The 19,584-nt window shown below is 37.9% G+C and overlaps 1 protein-coding gene across 2 annotated transcripts in view; it reads right to left on the bottom strand.

The window, feature by feature from the left end:
* XRCC4 (X-ray repair complementing defective repair in Chinese hamster cells 4) overlaps positions 1–19,584 on the bottom strand; it is a 188,009-nt gene that overhangs the window by 148,710 nt on the left and 19,715 nt on the right. For both annotated transcript variants that reach the window (XM_014960514.1, XM_014960513.1), the window contains exon 3: positions 12,864–13,051. In XM_014960514.1, coding sequence (XP_014816000.1) covers positions 12,864–13,051 — 188 coding nt within the window. The remainder of the gene's footprint in view (positions 1–12,863; positions 13,052–19,584) is intronic.

The following is a 19,584-nucleotide window of genomic DNA, read 5'->3' as shown; positions in this document are numbered from 1 at the left end:
ATTGTCTACCTGATCTTTTTGTACCAACTGCAAAAAGCTAGTAGAGCTTTAACACAATTAAGAACTTGTTCCACAAATGTATGGAACAAAAAGCTCATGCTTCGGTAATATGAAGAAAGGAGTACAACAGATGTGAAATGGTTTTGTGGATGTTTCTGTTTAGACAGACCTGAAAAAAATGGAGTTTCCTAACAAATAAAAGATAGCAGGCAGTTCCTATAGGCTTACAATGCCTATATTCTCCACAATGACTCTTGATTTGTTATTATTACCCTGAAGCTCTTTAAATGATTTGGACTCCAAATAATATACACAGAAATAAGAGAGATCACAGATAAAGGCACTAGTTCCAGAGATGTGGTACCCTCTGGAAGCTTGTTACCCTAAGTGCAACATGATAGGGTTAGGAAAAATGCATGTGTAATTCTAATTTTGGCATCCTACTGATTATGTATACTACTCTTCCTAGCCTTTCCATAATAGTGGCCTTGATTAAAGACCATTGTTCAGGAAGGGAAGCACATGCATTTTCCAGATGGCATAAATATGCTGCAGTGACTAAACAACATTTGATGAACACATGCAGCTCTGGCAGCACACCAAAAAGAAACCACTGCATTCATGTTATAGACGTACTGTCTGACAAACTTGAAATAAACCACACTGCTAAATGAGGATGGGTAAAACCTGGGAATACACTACCTCCCAACTCCGTGTCTTAAAAAAGGTTAGTAATAAAGGTAAACAAAAAAGTTATAGTGTCAATTCTAGGTATCAGCTTGTCCAATAGAAGTTAAAACCAAAATAAGTTAAGCTCTTTTTTTTTCCTGTTTCTGATCAAGCATTTATTTTAAACTGCTACCTCACAAGGACAGCGTTAAAATGCTTGCTGTTTAGCCTGATCTCTATTTTCCTGGATGTTAAATCCCAATGATGTTACTGACACTCAGATTCACCCCTCCTTTCTAAGTTGCTGACTCTCAGTCCCCCTTCCATTCCAAGGCCTCACACCCCCCTCAGCCCTCCTCCTGAATATCTCGCTGCCTGCTCAAGCTTCAGGATGTTCATAAAGTACAGAGATGCTGCCTCCTCCAGATGCTGCCAGCTATTCTCTCGACCAGTACAGGTATGAGCATCATGTCTGCAATTAAGGTCCATGAACTAGGCAGCATCTTCAGCTCAACTCTCTCCTTGTAGGTTCACAGTTGAGTTTCGGTACTGAAGGCAGCAACGTTTTGGAGTTTCTCTCCTCCACCAAAGAATTGGGTTTATTTTCCTCATGAGAAATTCAGACATCAAGGATGTATACCTGGCGTCTTTCAAGTCTGGGTTTTTGGGTGGGGTAGCGCCCACTTTTTATGTTTGTGCCATAGAACCTACAGAGACCCACCACGCCGACCAAAGAATGTAACAGCAAGATAGTAAGAGTAGTATGTGCCCCAATTATTTTGGGAATGGTCCCTGTCTCACCATGTGGTACATGCTACGTAACTTCACATCTTCTTGGCATTCTAGTGACAAAGAAAACATGCTTTGGAAAAAAAATTCTCAAGGACCACTGACAAAAAGGAAAACTTAAATTAGGATGGTAAATCAAATGCATTTGCGATACATACAGGTGTTTATCACGATTTCAGTAGTGACATATATAAAAGTCTGTGAAAGCCGTTGAGCTCAAGTGTTTTTCCTCACTGTTCTAACGCTCAAAACCAGGTTACTCGTCCATTTCTAATGCCCCTTCAATCTGTTCTGACATTCAAAAAAAAAATAATCAAGGTGTAGCCTGCATAAAAGTTAACAGACAAATCCTGTCCACCCACCCCTCCCACACACCATCTGGCAGAATTATTTTCCTCACAAATTAAGAATGCCTTTACCTTGAATAATTTGCACTCTTTCGTACCCTCAGTCATTGAGTTGTTAGAGCACTGCCTGGTATACATATTGTGTTGCTAGATGTTATTAAAGGTGCACATGATCATCGATTTTCTAACAACAAAACAAAGTTATAGAGCTGAGTATAAACTGTAAAAATTAATGAAAATTACTAAATGTATTACAAGATTGTATGGTTCCAGAGAAAGAACAAGAAACAAATTTTTCATTACTAATCAAGCTATTTTGGAGGCAACAGCCTCCATTTGGTTGGTTTGCTTCTTCTACTTATCCTCTCTCAAGGTAAAGGACTAGTACATGAACTTTCTTTTCCAGAGAAAGGATGTTTTTATCGCCAGATTATATCACTGAAATAAGAATTTTTAAAGTATAACATGTCGGTAGCTAATATGTATAACATACCCCCTTATGCTGGTTAACACAATACTTCTGTTACCACATGTCGAAATAACTGCTTTATTAAAATATCCTTTTCCCAAATACTTTGAATAATTCACTCATAGCTTACAAGGGCTGTTTAAAGCAGAACATTTTATGTAGTTTACAGATTTTTCAAGCTAACACACAAGTGTACCAGGAGGCTGATTATTCCTCTGGTCTCCTGAACAAGGGAGAATTCACATTTATTTATTTACAGCCAAAGGAAACGTGGTTTTGCCCCCATCCCAGGTAAGAACACCTTCAGTTGGGTCTCTCAGAAACATAATTGGTTTGTTGTATACCAATTAGTGCATATAAAAATAAAATAAATACTAAATATTTTAAGGCAGTTTTTTAACAATACAAAATACTGACAGATCGGAGACAGATCTTGGCAGTGCACAAATTTTTTTCATAAGTAATCCTGAAAAATCCATAAATGTGTCTAGGTAATTAATTTTTTGTTGTTGTTGACATGCCACAAGAGACATTTTTGGAAATACAACAGCTGTTTTCTGGACATCTCCACTCTAGGACAAGTAGGGATGGAAGTGATCAGAGAGACGTTCCTTACTCCCCTACCTTTGGGCATGGATTTCACCTCAGTGCACTCTCTCCAACAGTGTAGGTAAATCTCCATAGAAGGGAACCACAGAATAGAGGAGACAGTCGTGCTATCTTAAGATATTGTCTTAATAACCCACACTTACCGGTTTACACGTGTACAGACAAATATAATATAGCTTGTGCCTGATTATGCAAATCATTGATTCTATTAAGAAAATATAGGACTGTAGAAATGCAAAACAAAGCTAAAATGAAATATTTCTGGTTATTGATAGAAACTACTACTGAAAAGTATCACTTTGCAAATGAGAGGAACAGTCCCTCACCTAAGAGGTTCCCTTTTAAATCCCACATAGGAGATTTAGGAGGTATGTAGGAGACTAAATCCCATGAGAGGTACACATATTTGCTAACAAAGGCTACAACAGCTACTCCTGGATTGGAGAATGCAGTTTATTTTTGGAGAGGATGAGGTCTTTCTTTTCCTACTGATATCTAAGTGTTGGAGGTTTTTTTTCCAATCCCACCCCCCTGCCTCCTCTGCCTGTCACTTAAATCAGGTTAGAAGACTTACAGTAATGTAATGTTGCAATAATCTGGATTGAATGAGCAGTAAAAAAACCTGACTGTTTCCAAATTTCACTTTTTGGTACCTGTCGTGGTACCAAGTACAGTACCTCTGCAGCTCCTAAGAGCATTGGCAAGGTTCTGTTACCACAAATTACCACATGCTTATGTATTTGCATTACACTAATAATCAACAAGTATTTATCATGCACTGATAAGACAACATGCACTGAGAAGACATTGTTCTTGTATGAACAGAACAAAAGTCTGCACCACAGTCTTAAAAAATCCCCAAAACTTAGATTTGCCCAAGAAGAACACATACAGAAAGACAAGGATTTGCATTCTGAAAATACAAATAATCCCAAACTAGTGCCAGTTACGTGCTATGTCCAACAAAGCAATTCAAACTAAATTCTAAAATAAATAAATAAAAAATTAACAAGACAGATCATCTTCTATGGAAGAGCTTTTGCATGGAATGATACTATCCAGAAATTTACCCCTGAAATTGTATGCTGTATTTACCTCTCATGGAAATGTAGTACTGTCAGAGAACCACATTCCAGATTTAAAAAACAGAAAACCAAAGGATCTTCCAAAGGATCTTCCAGTGATACTAGTATCTTTTAGAACAACTCTATATATTTGACTCACCAAAAGTTTCAAATATGTATGTAATTTGGCTTCAAATATTAAATCTCAAATCAGAGAACCTTAGGCTTTGTCCTCCACAACAAAATCTGAGTGTACATGGTCTCTGATATCTAACAGGCAGTAATTATCATTCTGCAAAATCCTATAGTTAGACAGAGCAGTTTACAGTGTTCATAGTAAGGTAACAAAATTAGAATAGTACTGTTCCACCAGAAAACTGTTGACCTTGCTCTGTTTATTGGACAATGAAATAGGAACTTGTTTTCACTGCTCAAAGCAAACTTTATTTTTATGTCAGAATTACTAGTATACACTGACTTCATAAGGTAAGTGAACAAGCAAAGATACATGTATTTCAGACCACTGCAACTTAAGGGAAGAAAACAGGCAGCATAATACCTTCCTCACTGCAAGTACAACAGCTACCTTCTGCATCACATTACACACAGATACTTCTGTATTTGCCAGCTTTTTTAAAATACTGGACTTCTCAAACATGCCAATTTCTTACATTTCAAGACAATTTCAGTATGTAACTGTAGCAGAGTTAGTATGTGTGTTGAAATTAACTGGAAGCATTTGCTCAAACGTTTGAGCGTTAAAAGCTATCTTTTCAATGTTTTATACTGGTATAACCTGGTAAAGGTTCTCTTTGAGTGAATGTGAAATTTAACAAAACAGTATTATCCTAAGCTTAAGGGTCTTCCTGTGTCTTTGCAGGCAGAAATACAAATGGAGCTGAAAAAGTATTTCTGAAGAGAAACATAGGTGAGACTTTTGCTGTTCTTCAGGCTCTGACTGTTGTTCATCCTTACAGAGAAGACGGGACTAGTGTCCTGTAGTGGTTTTAAACTCCACAGACAGTAATCTCTTTTCCAGAGCATCTACTGTCCTCTATATTTTTCTTGGGAAAATAAAACTTGTCAATATGCTATGATTTAAAGATTTTCTTCCTAAAATGAAAGCATTTGTACTCAGCTGTACAAGTAAAAGTAAGCCTTGATGTCTTGAAATGCACAGCAGGTATGCCAAAAAGGGAAAATCTGAGGGAATTGAGAGGAAGGGAGGGGAGACAATACAATAACATCATGAGGGAGAAAGGATAACTGAATTTTTTTTTATAAATCAATGTCTGTTATTTTGTTATTTTAAGAATATTTTACAGTTATTTTAATACATTTAGACTCTAATTGCACTCGTGAAATAAGAAAATGTCCTTTATAGTGTCATTTACAATAGAACTTAAAGCAGTTTAACTACTGTTTTTGCTCAATTGGATATTTCCAGTGAAATCCACAAATCCTAACAGGTAGAGAGAAACTGGAGTAGTATTTATTTATTGCAGCCTTTGGTTCTTCCTTTATCAACAATCCATCATTTTAAAAGGTATATATTACTGGTTTTTTAAATGCACTTCCCCAGCCAAGAAAAATATTGCAATCAAATAGCTAAACAAGGAAAATAGCATAACTTAATTATCCGGGACTTTTTTCAAATATTGTATGCATATTTGGGGTGGAGGGGGAGGGAAGAAGAGTTTTATTTAAAAAAGCTTTTCTTAACTCAAGGCTACAGAAGTGATCCACTGCACTTAAAGTGTACCTACAAGACCTGAAGAGTTCATAAAGGTACACATCAGGCGAGATGGGGAAAATCACATAGCACTTCAAAGTCTGAGATTATGCAAAAGATAAAATGATGATTTTATTATTTAAGGCATATTAGTAAGCTATTTCTAAACTGGGCTTCCAAGAAACTCATCCAGGTCTACGCTCTTAAATCCTGAAGTGCATAGACATAAATGATATAGAAGAGTCATTGCCTTTACAGTGACCTAAAAATTAATCATTTCATCCTCCTGTCTTTTCAGTTGAGCATTTAGTTGAATTGCCTGGGAAACAATCTGAACTCTCAGTGACCTTTGTTATCCAAACAACATATCCTCAGTGGTTTGCAGCAAAAGAACTACTCAAACCTTGAACCAAGGCAGCTTGGACAGAATAAAGAGCTCTACCAGTTCCACCTCACTCATTCAGTATGCTCTGAAAAGTTTTGGTTAGCGTGAATTTCTCCATCTATTTTTAACTTGTAGTAAACTCGTAATGAACTCACAGAACTGGCCAGAGAAAAGCAGCCACAGGAAACGGAAGAGACAAAGAACAGCATCTCTTCCATCAGCCTAACTAGCAACAGTACTGTATCTAAGGTGGAATTTCTTAAGCTCAAATCCTCCCTGTTTACAAATCCATGCAAAAGACAATGAAAAAAAACAGAGCCTGTCACATTACTGTAAAAAAGAAGACTGCTAGCACTCAAATAATTGTTTATCAAAGGCTATTTAATCAATTTAATTGCCAGTACAAAAAAAAAAAATCTTGCCGGATTTCCATTATTTATTATATGTGCAGTGACTCGCTAAAGTACTTGGAAAGATTTACTTCCAAGTGGTCACCTACTTAGATCAAGCGCTAAATCACTGACTCTGTGATGGTGTTTGTTTAGGTGGCAGCAGTTTAGCTGGCCCAGCCTCAATGGCCCCTTACTGAGATCTCTGTGTGTGTGGCCCATTTTGCACTGCAGCTGGCTTGACACACAAGTCCCACTGTATACCAAACCCATTGTTATTTTAATGTGACTCTTAACAGTCTACTTCACCCTCGCCACCCTAAAAAACAGTTCCTAAGGGCAGAGTGCTGAGCGCCCTATGGCAAAGCCACCCGTCATAGGGGAAGATAAATCACAAAACACACCGGAATTTTTAAAGGCATAATTTTTTAGCTCAGCTACACCAAGATGACATACAGCTAGAGCAAGTATTTATAAAACTTAAGAAAGCATTTTATCTTTTTTGATCACCGTTTCAAAAAGATAAGAAAGTACTAAAATCCTTACGGACTTCCCTTCAGTTAGATTATGAGTCTTATTCTGATACTTTTAAAATTACACACAACTATGACACTGTAAAATAAACATGTCACATGTCCTCTAAACCAGATTAGAGTTATTTGTGACCTGGGGAAGTTTTCCATCCATTCAAAAAAATACCAAAACCAGCACCTAAGCAGACTCATTCATTATATAAATTTTACATATATATCACTATTATATATTAATCGTTATTAACTGCATTTAAAAGGTTTTGGAGATATAAATATGGTTCCATCCTATCAGAATAGTGCTGGAGTAGTTTCAAGCATTTACTTTTAAGCATCTAGCTTTGGTGGTAGACATCAATTCATGGAAGGAACCCACCTGTAATCAACGAAACAGGTGAATTAAATTGTAAATGGTAGTCTTCTGAATGACTCTTACACAGATGCTGTAAATGACCCCCCCTGATCATTACTTACAGTGATGGTAAAAGCTATACAAAAAATTGCCACATCTGGGTGTAGCTGCCTTCTTACACTCCCCAAAGTTGTTGCAGGTCTCCTTGGCCTTCAAAACATGGCTCTGCCTAACAAGTTAATTCCAGCCTTAATGAGCCAGTACAAAAGAGAGGGAAGTAATTTCGAGGAACCAGAGACAAGTTTTTAACCTCTAAACTTACTTCCATAGGCAAATAAAGGATAATTATTCTTCCCTATCAGCTAGGAAAGGAAAACTAAACTGATCTTGAAGGGTTTGTTTGTAAGCTTACCACAATGAGGAGATGTTTACAATACCTACATTTATAATAGAGAACTACCAGTCAGACTTCCCACTGTCAAAGGCTCCATCCAGACTACAAAAGACACAACAAACTGAACAACTAACCTGTGGCACCTAATGAGGGACGATAAGCCTGTTTTCATGAGGCAACTTGCAAAAAATACATCCTCCAACCTATTGCTCTTCCACTTGTGTGTGCATGTGTCTGTCTGTAAAAACAAGTTCCTTGGAGAAGACATTCACTGGACCACAGACCAATGGAGCTCACAGCAGTCTGGACAGGCCAGCAGAGATTCACAGGCTTTTGGGATGGAGAACACCTATTAAGTCATGTAAGGTACTATTCTGCCAATGCAGGATAGTTACTTACAGTGCATTTTCCATTCCTTTGTCCAGTCCAGTTTTAAGTGACTGACGCAATGGGGCTGCTACCACTTCCTCTGGCAAACACTTCAGCACTAAAACAAATGTCAATGCCAGAAAATATTTCCCAATAATATGCCTACATTTTCCTTTGCTTAACGACATTCCATTATTTTTATTTGCACTCCTGAAGACCACCCAATAGAGTTTTGGCACATAATTATATTTTACGGAAGCAGATCTTTAGCAAGCTGCTCCAAAGAAGGTAAAAATTATTTCAAATACAACAGATTAGTACCCTTATGGAAGCAAAAATTCAGTTTACACATTTTATCATCAGCAAGTGACTATTACGAGTAATTAGTTCAAAATCACCTATGGATATTCTCTACCAGAAGACTGCAAAACAAATATGCAAGTACATGACTTCAAAAAAAAATAAAATCAGAAAAACAGACAATTGAAAACGGAGTATTTCAGACTTATACATTCACTAGGATGCAGTATACAAAAAACCCATGAATTGTCATTTATTGCTCCTTTTCTGCTTTCTCAGACACATTCTCTTTGTGAACTGAAGTAACAAAAATCCATAAATACCACGCTATTATTAACTAGTATGAATTATAAATGCATCAATACTGTTATTTGAGATTATTAATTCAAACTATGGTATCTACAAATAAATACAAATTTTATTAACAAGGAAACAGAATAATAAGCAAATTCTCTTACAAGCTGCATGAGTTTGCCACTGCAAATTCTTTAAGATGCTTTTAACATGCTTGTTCCTGTTGGGGTACACCCACATCACGTACCTAAACCTCACATTTTTCATCCAGCAATTATTATTATTATGTGTAGATATCATTTGTAAATAAGGGCACAGGACATATCTCCGATGTATTCAGAAGAAAAAAGGCAAATTATTCTGTAGAAATTCTACTTTGCATTTTTGATAGGAATTAGTGGTTTATCCAGACTGGATGGAGAACTATGGCAGAGCACTGCTCTGGAAATCACTGGCTGAGATGGACATAGGTGACTGTTGGTGATCACTATAATGCTGTAGGTAGGTTTCATTAAAACACATAAAATAATCAAGTTTGCATATACAGGCATGCATATACCTCTCACAAAAGGCATACTGATTTTGCAGGAGTACTAAATTTATTCTTTGGCACCTGTGTAATCATTGGATGAAAAAATTTGCAATAATAGATAGCTGCAAGAATTGATAAGCATTTATAACTCACAAAGTATAACAATGCATTTCAGAAGTTTGGAGTTTTTTTTTTTTTAACTAAAAAGTGTTAACCGCATTATTTAAGACTAAGCAAAACATTCAGTATTCAGTCAGCCACATGTTCATGTACACTTTTCTGTAATGTCTTCTTTTTTGTTATATATCAAATGAAAATACATCATTTAAAAAATAGGAATCTTCTAATTATTCCTGAGAATTCCATGAACTTCTCACAATTGTGATTAATAATACAACGAGGTAGGAGAGGACAAAGAGGGAACTTGAAAGCAGTATTAAGTGCACTACTGTCAAAATTGGAAATGATTGTTCCTTTATGCCCACATCATTAAAGACACACACACACACACGGCCCTGGCCTGTGCCATCCCCCGCCCTGCAATGCTCCCCACAAGACTGGGAAGGTTGTAATTTGTGTTTATATACAGTTGCTGAAATATTGAATGAGAAAGAAAAAAATATTCATAATGACTAAACAAAAGATGTAAAGACAAACACCCAGTAAGAACGCTAGGTACTGGTGAGAGATAAACACTGAATTTAAGTCCTGTTTAAGTTGCAGAGCAGTTTCTCTAGGCTTCCTTTGCAATAAGTGTACATTTAGCTGAATCTCAGCCCTCTGGATGCTGAGAGCCCAGGAAAATTAATTTCCTAATGTGATGCTGAAAGACATACTTTTACAGAAAATTTGCAAGATGTTTGAAACACATTTCATTATACACCTGAAAGCTATTTGTAATTCTGACAAAGGCTTTGGCAATTTTACTTGTAGGCATTAGATTAGCACAAGACGACAACAAGGTGTATTTTCACCAAAGAAATGACATCTTTTCTAAAAACACTCTTTTCACACCCAAAGCTAAAAGCATGCATCGCAATCAGGATGCTTTGTATTTTCAATTTCCTTGGCCAGATTATTATTTTCCTAAATTGACATAAAGATGTTTTCATACGAATTAAATTTCTCGTAAGCCTTAATTGATGAAAACATATATTAGGTGGGCCCACATATATGAAGATATTTTCCTTTAATAAAAATATAGTATGTATTTCATCTGTCTGGTATTTAGAATATATTATGTGTGACACAGACAAGAAAAACAGGATTCTTAAAATTACTGCTCTTATTTTCTAAGTACAATTCGGTCCTAACCTTGTAATCCTGCTGTAATACAGCACTTTTGACCTGGGCCCTTTGTGAACAGCACTCAGCCCTGTGTGCTCACAAGAAGTGTCAAGAAGGGAGTACAGAGCCCATAAAGCCTCTGGTAAATACACAGAAATATTGATAATGCAGATTGGAGGACTTAGATATGCTAACTTTTGGAACCTAAGTCAAGAGACAAGTTGTACTGAAATTTCCTACACTGCACAAGGAAAAAGGCGTATAATTAAGTACTACTAAACCATGGAACTTCATTCCACTGAATTTCTCTTTCTCTGCTTACTTAAATGAAGCCAAGACTCTAACAATAAGCACATAAGTGAGCTGCTAACAGTTAGGTCATCTCAATACCTCTCCCTCTTTAAAGTGAGCTGCTTCTCATCTCATCTAAGAAAAAATAGACACATAAAAAATATACATATACTCCCACTTCAGGTTTGTGACCAATACCTATACAGCATTCTTTGCCTATTTCCAATTTAGAGGAAAAAAGTATTTCCACCTCTCACTTCCAACAGATACATCCCAGAGAAGGTAGTTTCTTTGTTTTGGTTAGGTTTTTTGGTACAAGTCAAAAACCTCTGCTGGTTTCTTATAAGGTGATACCTGCCAAAATTAACCAAAGTGAGAAGCAATGCATGTCTCAGCGGTCAGAAGAAAAAAGAAATTTAAAACAAAGCAAGTAGATCAATCCCTAGACTCTTTTCTCCCAAACACAACTCCATGCTAGATTTTTCCCCAGGAAAAAAAAAAAAAAAAAAAAAAAAAACAAAATATGGCGTCACTTAGAAATGAAACTAGAACATTTCTGTCGCAGTGAAGCATGCAACCGTCAGATTTTCGGGTTTAATATTTTTCCTAGAACTTTTTTTTTTTTTTTTTTTTTTTTTTTTTTTTTTTTTTTTTTTTTTTTTTAAAAAAAAAAAAAAAAAAAAAAAAAAAAAATCATAATCTGGCCAAAGACATTCCTACTCTTCTCTAACTGCAGTTTCATCTCCATTCTCTCTCCACAATTTTCTTTCCCTCAATAATGCCAGTGAAACTGATTGCAGAATTATGCCCTGAACTGGATCGGTGCAATTTTAAATCAGTGCTTTTTAAACCCTAATCATTTCCCTAATTTGGCTGAACAGTCAGTCAGCCCAATTGCTACCCTAGTGCAGCTGAAGCTGTGACAAACCTTGGGAAACGCAGAGCATTAATTTACTTTTTGCTTTGTGGTGGGTTTGGGGTTTTTTTGAGGGGGGGGACAGAAGGGGGAGAATACAAGGAGAGAGGTTTACCTTATATTAGCTTCTTCCCCAGAAAACCTTTAACACCAAACCAAAAAACAACCTGAAATAACCAAAAGCATCTATAGATACAGATTTTACTGCTTTCATTCTTGCTTTAGGAGGATCCTTTCCTTTGCAGAAAAGGAACATGGAACCATTTTCCCAGGTGCAATTTAATGCATTTCTAAGCAGGAAACAATTTTAGTGTTAGCTTCCAAAATATAGAATAGTTCATCTGAAAAGTATGTTTTAGCATTTGAAAATAATCTTACTTAAATGTAAATGTTTCCTTATAGAGGACAGTATAAAAAGAAAAGAAAGAAGAAACCAGCAAAGCTGAAATTCATTTGGGGCTGGAATTTCAAAAGGGAAGCATATTTCCCACATTCAAAATTAAAAAGAAAGTTACAGCTTATGGAATGTACCACTCTCGTACCAACCTACACCTCCAGCAGGTAGAGATAACCTGCTTAAAAAAAACCCAAACCATAAATTGTATAATCATAGACTGGTTTGGGTTGGAAGGAACCTTAAAGATCACCTAGTCCAACTCCCTGCCATGGGCAGGGACACCTCCCACCAGACCAGGTTGCTCCAAGCCCCATCCAGCCTGGCCTTGAACCCCTCCAGGGATGGGGCATCCACAGCTTCTCTGGGCAACCTGTTCCAGTGTCTCACCACCCTCACAGCAAAGAATTTCTTCCTTGTACCTAACCTAAATCTACTTCTTTCAGTTTAAAACCACTACCCCTTGGTCCCCGCCACTACACTAATCCAAAACTTAAATAGAGAAGTAATACTCTTATTCAGTAGCATTTAAGAAAGTAAGACAGAAATAGTTCTATTGACACCAGGTTTTGCTAGGAAACCACAATCTTTTTCCTAGCTTGGCCTGTGGCAGGATTCACAATATTCATTCAAGGTGAAATATGCATCAGAGTTCTATTTGATTTAAAAGAACCCAATAAAATACAGAAACGTACCAAGAATGTCCTTCTCATAGTTTATCAGTCTAATTTAAACATTTAAGTATACTTACAGAGCCATCTTTCAGATTTCTTTCGTAGGAGAAGTGACACTCCGTATTTTCTTTATCTCTTGAAATAGCAAAGTTGTATTTGCCAGCTGATTCTTCTCCAGCTATCAATGCTTTCTTCAGTTCTTCAACATATTTTTCTCTATTCATTTCCATGTCAGCAGCCTCCCTAGAAATTTCACCTTCAGACACTATAAGAAACATGTGAGAAATAAATACTTCTATGTGTATGAACATGTATATATCTTTATATGTACACATAGACACACACTCACACACCGTAAGGGACAGGCAAATATTAGGAGACTATTCCTTCCTTGACACATATCAGTGTGCCAGACACTAAGGGAAATGTAGCAGGAATATTGTGTTCTTCCTAAGAATGAAGTTCTGTCCCTTTTTTTCCCTGTCTGAAAATGTTTTATTGCTACTAGTCCACAATTCTACTTCCCTAAAGTTATTCTGAACAACACTAACCTTACAACAAAGACTGGAATGTTTTAACTATGACTTATTGTGCCTCTAAATTTGCTTTGAAAGCATGCAATCTAAACCCTGTAGGACAACAGATGCAACTTTCTCCTCATTCGTTCTTGATCCAGTTTTCCAAGTCTGTAGCTTTCAACCTTAAAATAAAATAAACAATCAATTTACAAATTAAGCTACACCTAGAGATTCCATGTTTTACCATTCAAGGACCACTAAATGGGGGATGTGTCTCCACTTTGCATTACATGAGGTCTGTGAAGAAAATTGTATTCCATTCCTTTGAAGATGAAGAATGGTTGAATAGGGTACAGAACAGGCCAATAAAGACATACTGTCATCAAGAACCATAACAGCCTTTCCTGTCTGCTTCTGATCCTTTATTTCTTCCTAAATCTTCTTTTGGTTAACCCTCAAACTGAAACGGCAGCTTACCAAGACTCATCGTCTTTCACTAGGAGTAGCAAGAAGCAGTTCTTGATTTTACCACCTGGGCCCCTGATTATTTTCCTTCCTTTTTATTTTATTCTACATACTGTTTCCTCAGTGCTTTTAGAGTTCAAATGTTAATCAGAATAATGATTTCAATGAGGACTGCAGAGTTTCTGGCACAGATATAAGCAAAGACTCTAAATTAAAGTTGATAGGATGTGTATAATGTAATGCAGGCTTTAATGTCTAGCCTACCAATACAGTATTTTAGATTGTTTACTTGATTAACAGAAGCGTTCCTCTTTTTTTCCTTACCAATCTTCTGAGGAAGACAGCTCTAGACTGTCATTTACCCCTGCTTGCTTCTAGACCTTTCTAGTATTTGTCCAGCATTTGAGAGAGCAAGATATACAAAAGGACATTTGTGGGGAAAACAAACAAACAACACAAAACAAAATTAAAATAAGCAAAAACACACATACCAAAAACCAATACAAAAACTCAAGAAAAAACCCCACAACCCCCAAAACATCCTTCGCAGAACTGCAACTTGAAAAAGTATTCCACTTAAAAACCCTGTTAATAACTATTTCTTTTCTATAAAAATGCCTCTGGAGATAGTTTGATGCTGAGACATAAGCTTGCACATGTACTGAAATCATACTGACAGAAATAGCACAGCCTTTCAACCAAACATGAGCCTGTTCATATTCGCCTCATTTTTCTCCATTCTTCTTCCTGACATAGTAGCTAACCTCATATTGCAAAGGAGGCAGCATGTATCAAATCAATCCATCGTATGAAAATAAAGCAAGGAGGTAAATGTATAATTATTTGCTACCAAGTATTTATATCCTCACACACTTCAGGATTTCTGGATTAATTCTGCACTTTCAGTAATTTTAGCTTATTTTCACTGACTCAGAGCAGCTGAGGTTGGAAGGGACCTCTGGACTATTGTCTAGTTCAACTCCACCAAAGACAGGTCAGCTACAGAGGTTGCTCTGTTCTGAATAGGTTTTGAGTATCTCCAAGGCCTCAGGCTCCTCATCCTCTCCAGCCAATCTGTTCTACTTGTTGGCCACCCCCATGGTAAAAAAGTTTTCCTGTGTTTAAATGGAATTCCTTGTATTTCAGTTTGTGCCCATTGCCTCTTGTCCTTTCACTGGACATCACCGAGAACAGCCTGGTTGCACCTTTGTTACTCCCTCTCATCAGGTATTAATTAAAACACATTGGCAAAATCTCCAGGCTGCACAGCCCCAGCTCTCCCAATGCCTCCTAGCAGGATAGATGCTCAAGTCCTTCAGTCATCTTCATGGACTGTCACTGGGCTCAACTTCTTAAGCTCATGTCTCATACTCGAGGGCCCAGAACTGGACACTCTATCACAGGTCTCACCAGGGCTGAGTAGAGGGGAAGGATCACCCCCCTTGTCCTGCTGGTAACACTCTTCCTAATGCAGCTCAGGAGGCAGTTGGCCTTCTTTGCCACATTGCAAAGTATTCAATTTCTTGTCCATTCTGGGAACTCCCAAGTTCTTTTCAACAGGGGACCTGCTTCCAGCCAGTCACCTAAGGTACCAGCTAGTACATGCTGGGGGCTTCTTCCTCCTCATATATACAGTTTTGTATTTCCCTTTGTTAAATTTTATGTGGTTCCTGTAGCCAATTTCTCCAGCCTGTCCAGGTCCTTCTGAACGGCAATCCAACCTTCTAGCAACCCTCTCCCCATATTTTGCATCACCCATAAACTTACTGTGGATGCATTGTGCCATCATCCAACTGATTAATGAAGATGTTAACAGGACTGGACCCAGTATTGACTGACACTTGTGGTACAGCATCACTTGTAACTGTCCTTCAACTAAAATTCACATTACTGATCACAACCCTTTGGAATCTGGTTGAACTGGCTGAGCTCAACCCATTTTACTGTTCATCTGATCATTCACCTCGTCCATATTTTACTAGTTTGTCCATGTTAGAGGACACAGTGGTGAAGGCTTTGCTAGCTAAAGCCAAAATAAACAACATCCACTGCCCTCCTCTCATTCAACAAGCTAGCAATTTCATCAGAGAAGGTTATCAGGTGGGTGAGGTATGATTTCCCCTTTGTAAATCCATACTGACTACTCACCATCTTGTCCTTAATATTTTTTTAAATCGTTTTCGGGATTATTCCTCCAACACCCTCTGGTTGACCTGCCTCCAACTATCCAGATTTATCCCTTTGCAAAGATGGGACAGACACTTCTCCCAGTCTTTAAAAAAAATCCCCTGATCACTATTACCTCACAAAAATAATCAGGAATGGCATAACAGTGACATGGGCCAGATCCCTCAGTACTCAGTCTCATCCAGTCAGGTCCCAGAGACTTGGGCATATCCAATTTCTTAAGATAGTCTCTAACCAGATCCTCCTGCAACAGTAAATCTCCTTTGGTCCTGACTTTTCCACTGATCTGAGGGGCCTGAAGCCAAATCTTAACCAGTAAAGACTCAGGCAAAGAAGCAATGAGCATTACCTCAGCCTTTTCCACGTCCGCTGTCACCAGTCCCCTTGCCCCATTCTGCAGCAGACCAACATTCTCCCTCATCTTCCCTTTGTTGCCGATCAGCCTGCAGAAGTCCTTCACATCCCTTTCCAGATGCTATCCCAGGTGGGCTCTGGCTTTCCTAACCCCATCCCTGCATGCTCAGTCACTGTCCCTATCCCCCTCCCTTGTCACCTTCCCTTGGCTCATGCACACTTCCTTTTTACATCTGAGTTTAGGCAGGAGCTCCTTGTTCATCCGTGCAGGCATCCTGCCACCTTTTCTTGATTTCCTGTTCCAGTGAGATGAACCATTTTTGAGCTTGGAGGAGGCAATCCCTGAAAAAAAATCATCAGGGACCCTCTCCTGGATCTCTCTTTTCTCCAGAGCCATTTTCCATGAGATTCTTTTTTTAAAGAGACTGTGGAAGAGGTCAAAGTCTGCTCCCTTGAAATCTAGGGTTGATAACCTGTTTTTACTCTGTTCTCTTCTCTCACTATCCTGAACACCATCAACTCAACAGTCAAAGACTGCTCCCAGCCTTGACTTACAGAACCTTGTTCATAAATATTAGCTTTTGTAGTCTTTCTCTCTACACATCTCAAAATAGAGAAAACAGAATCACAGAATCGTAGTGGTTGGAAGGGACCTCAGAACATGCAGACATTACTGATCTTGGACTTAACTGAGGGGTTTTGGTTTTTATGTTGGGCTTTTGTGTGTTTTTGTTTTTTTCTTTAAAAGGTCACAATAATCTACGCACATCTATTCACAAACACATCGGCTATCTGTGCACTCAGAAAAGCAATATTAGCTTGCTAATCACTTTAAGTGATTGCCACATGCCTGCAAAATCTGGTAAGGCAGGTCAGTCACTAACACCCCACTGTATTACTCTGTTTATAAGACACAGGCAAACAGCTAGGTGAAAAAGGAGATGCTGGTGGCAAGAGAGAGCATGGAAATGTCACCACTGCAAGGAAACAAACAGTTGACACAAGGAGAAATCACCCTCTTCTGCGGAAAACCTGAGCCTGCAGATACACTCAGTTAAAAGCATAAATTAGCGGATGAGAACATTACTTATCCCCTACCACAAGGCATTTTTTTCCTAGACAGATTCAAATGCATTAGGTCCTTCAAAAGCTAGAAAGCAAAGGATGCAAAGGAACTGCGTTGAGCTATGATAAGAGAAAAGAAAAAAAGAATTAAAAAAAAGAATGGACTTAGGCTCAATAAATATGAGCAAGTCAGTCTTTGTCACACTAAGATGTGATATGTCAGGCTTATGGCAGTCTGAAGTCTGTCACAAAGTTCCCTGTATTCTCCTTAAGAGAAAACACTTAAAAATGCATATTGTCTGCTCCCCCCTCCTTGTAAAGATACAAGAGGAAACCTGTCACACTTATACTAGTCTAACATAAAGTAAAAGGGCAAGGCATAATACACAGCATTTTACCAGATCTGCAACAGCACAAACATTCAGCAGACATCAAAATTGCAGAAATGTCATTATACATTAAAAAGAATATAGGAGTGCTGCAGGGCATGCATTAGAATAAACCAGATATAAAATAACCTCATAATCAGTATTCCTAGAGTGGAGAAGATGCTTCTATCCTTACATTTTAAGATGCATTATCTGTATTGCAGAGAAGGAAAAAGGAAACGGAGGGGGTTGGTAAAAAAAAGAGGCCAGGGAGGAATGTGGCATATTACAACTGTATGTCCCTACAGATCTGTAAAGTTAAGATGGCTGCTCTTTGTAAAAGCACATCTCCCAAAATGGAAACTGTATTCTGCTGCCCATTACAGCACATGTAATAGACAATTGTACATAAATGTTTTCGTATGCAGCCTAACACCAATGAGCTTTAGGGCACTGAAATACTCCAAGACACCTCAAACTAAAGACTCAAAACATTTACATTTAAGTATCATCATTTGAGGAACATGTAATACTTTTCAAATATATTCCTACAACCCAACAAGAAAGTCTAAACAGAGCAAAAGCAAGCAGCAGCCCTCTTTGTGAAAACATTTGTGAAAGGGAACACAGGACACAGAGAAATAGACAAAGGTGTGACTGAATCCTTTTTTCACTGCATGGACATCACAACCACTTTTCTTTTTTTTTTTCTTTTAAATATGTAAACTCCTTTCCTAATGCACGAAGCAAAAGAGGCTAAGACAGAGGGCCACGTATACAGCCAGCTAGCATCTTTCCTACAAACAGGGTTTTGAATGCAAAGCCATACTATTTAGCTGGAATGTTGCATCACAGCTTCCTTCCCCATGCAGCGGACACACCTGCAGCTGCCATGAACAAGAGCAAAGCCAGCATGCAGCCCTGCAAACATGAAAAGATCTACCTAGCAAGCCACTGCCAAGTCAAAGTCAGTTGTGCATCAACCCACAAGCATCAAGACTGACAGGCACGAGTTTCAGAACAGGACTTGGTACTCTGGCAAACGGTGCTGCAAAGCTGGAGGCTGTGAACTTAGAGGAGCCATTGGTTCCTTCCCTGCCTCGCTATAAGGCAAGTGTTGAACCCTCCGAACACACCTAAGCGTCTTAGATGAAGTAGTAAAAGGCTTTTTCAAGATTTTTAAAACTTACTTTTAAGCATGAAACAGATGTTATCAGAAAGGGTTAAGACATCAACAATCGCCAGCTGCATCTTGGGTTTTTTGGTTGGTTTTGGTCTTTTTTTTTTTAACTGAAAACAGCACTTTATATATTTCATATAAAGAATGACACAGTGGAACTACTATCAGGAAAAAAACCTAAGCCTACAAGTCAGTGAACAACTCTGGCTACAGTGCTGGTCAACACTCATCTTGCAAAGCTAACAATCCGTTACAAATAGCAAGAATTGAGTGGGAAAGAAAGGCAAGAAATTTACCATCAAGGCTACAGTCACCAATCATTCCCTCATTAGCTAGCTTATTTCTTGTACAGGACACTAGACAGAGTTGATGAGAGAAAAGGCCACTAGCATGTCAGCAATCCCCTTAAATCTCCCAAAACAGAACAGACAGAAGTGTGGAATTCCTTGCAGCATGAGACAAAGAGGGTCAGAAAAATAAGTCAGAAATACTTGCAAAAACTAAGTGATTGCCTAAAACAATGATTTAAACACTGAGAAAAACAGACAGATAGACAGACAGATATATAAACTTTTAATTAAAATAAGAAAATTAAAAACACAAAGATATTAATATACTATACTACAGCATTGTGGGTTTTTTCTCCTGTGGTGCCTGTACA

This window comes from Calidris pugnax, unplaced genomic scaffold (assembly GCF_001431845.1).
Source record: "Calidris pugnax isolate Ruff unplaced genomic scaffold, ASM143184v1 scaffold326, whole genome shotgun sequence".
Classification (NCBI taxonomy): Eukaryota; Metazoa; Chordata; class Aves; order Charadriiformes; family Scolopacidae; genus Calidris; species Calidris pugnax.
The sequence above is the reverse complement of the archived record's forward strand: the minus strand, read 5'-3'. Positions and strand labels throughout refer to the sequence as shown.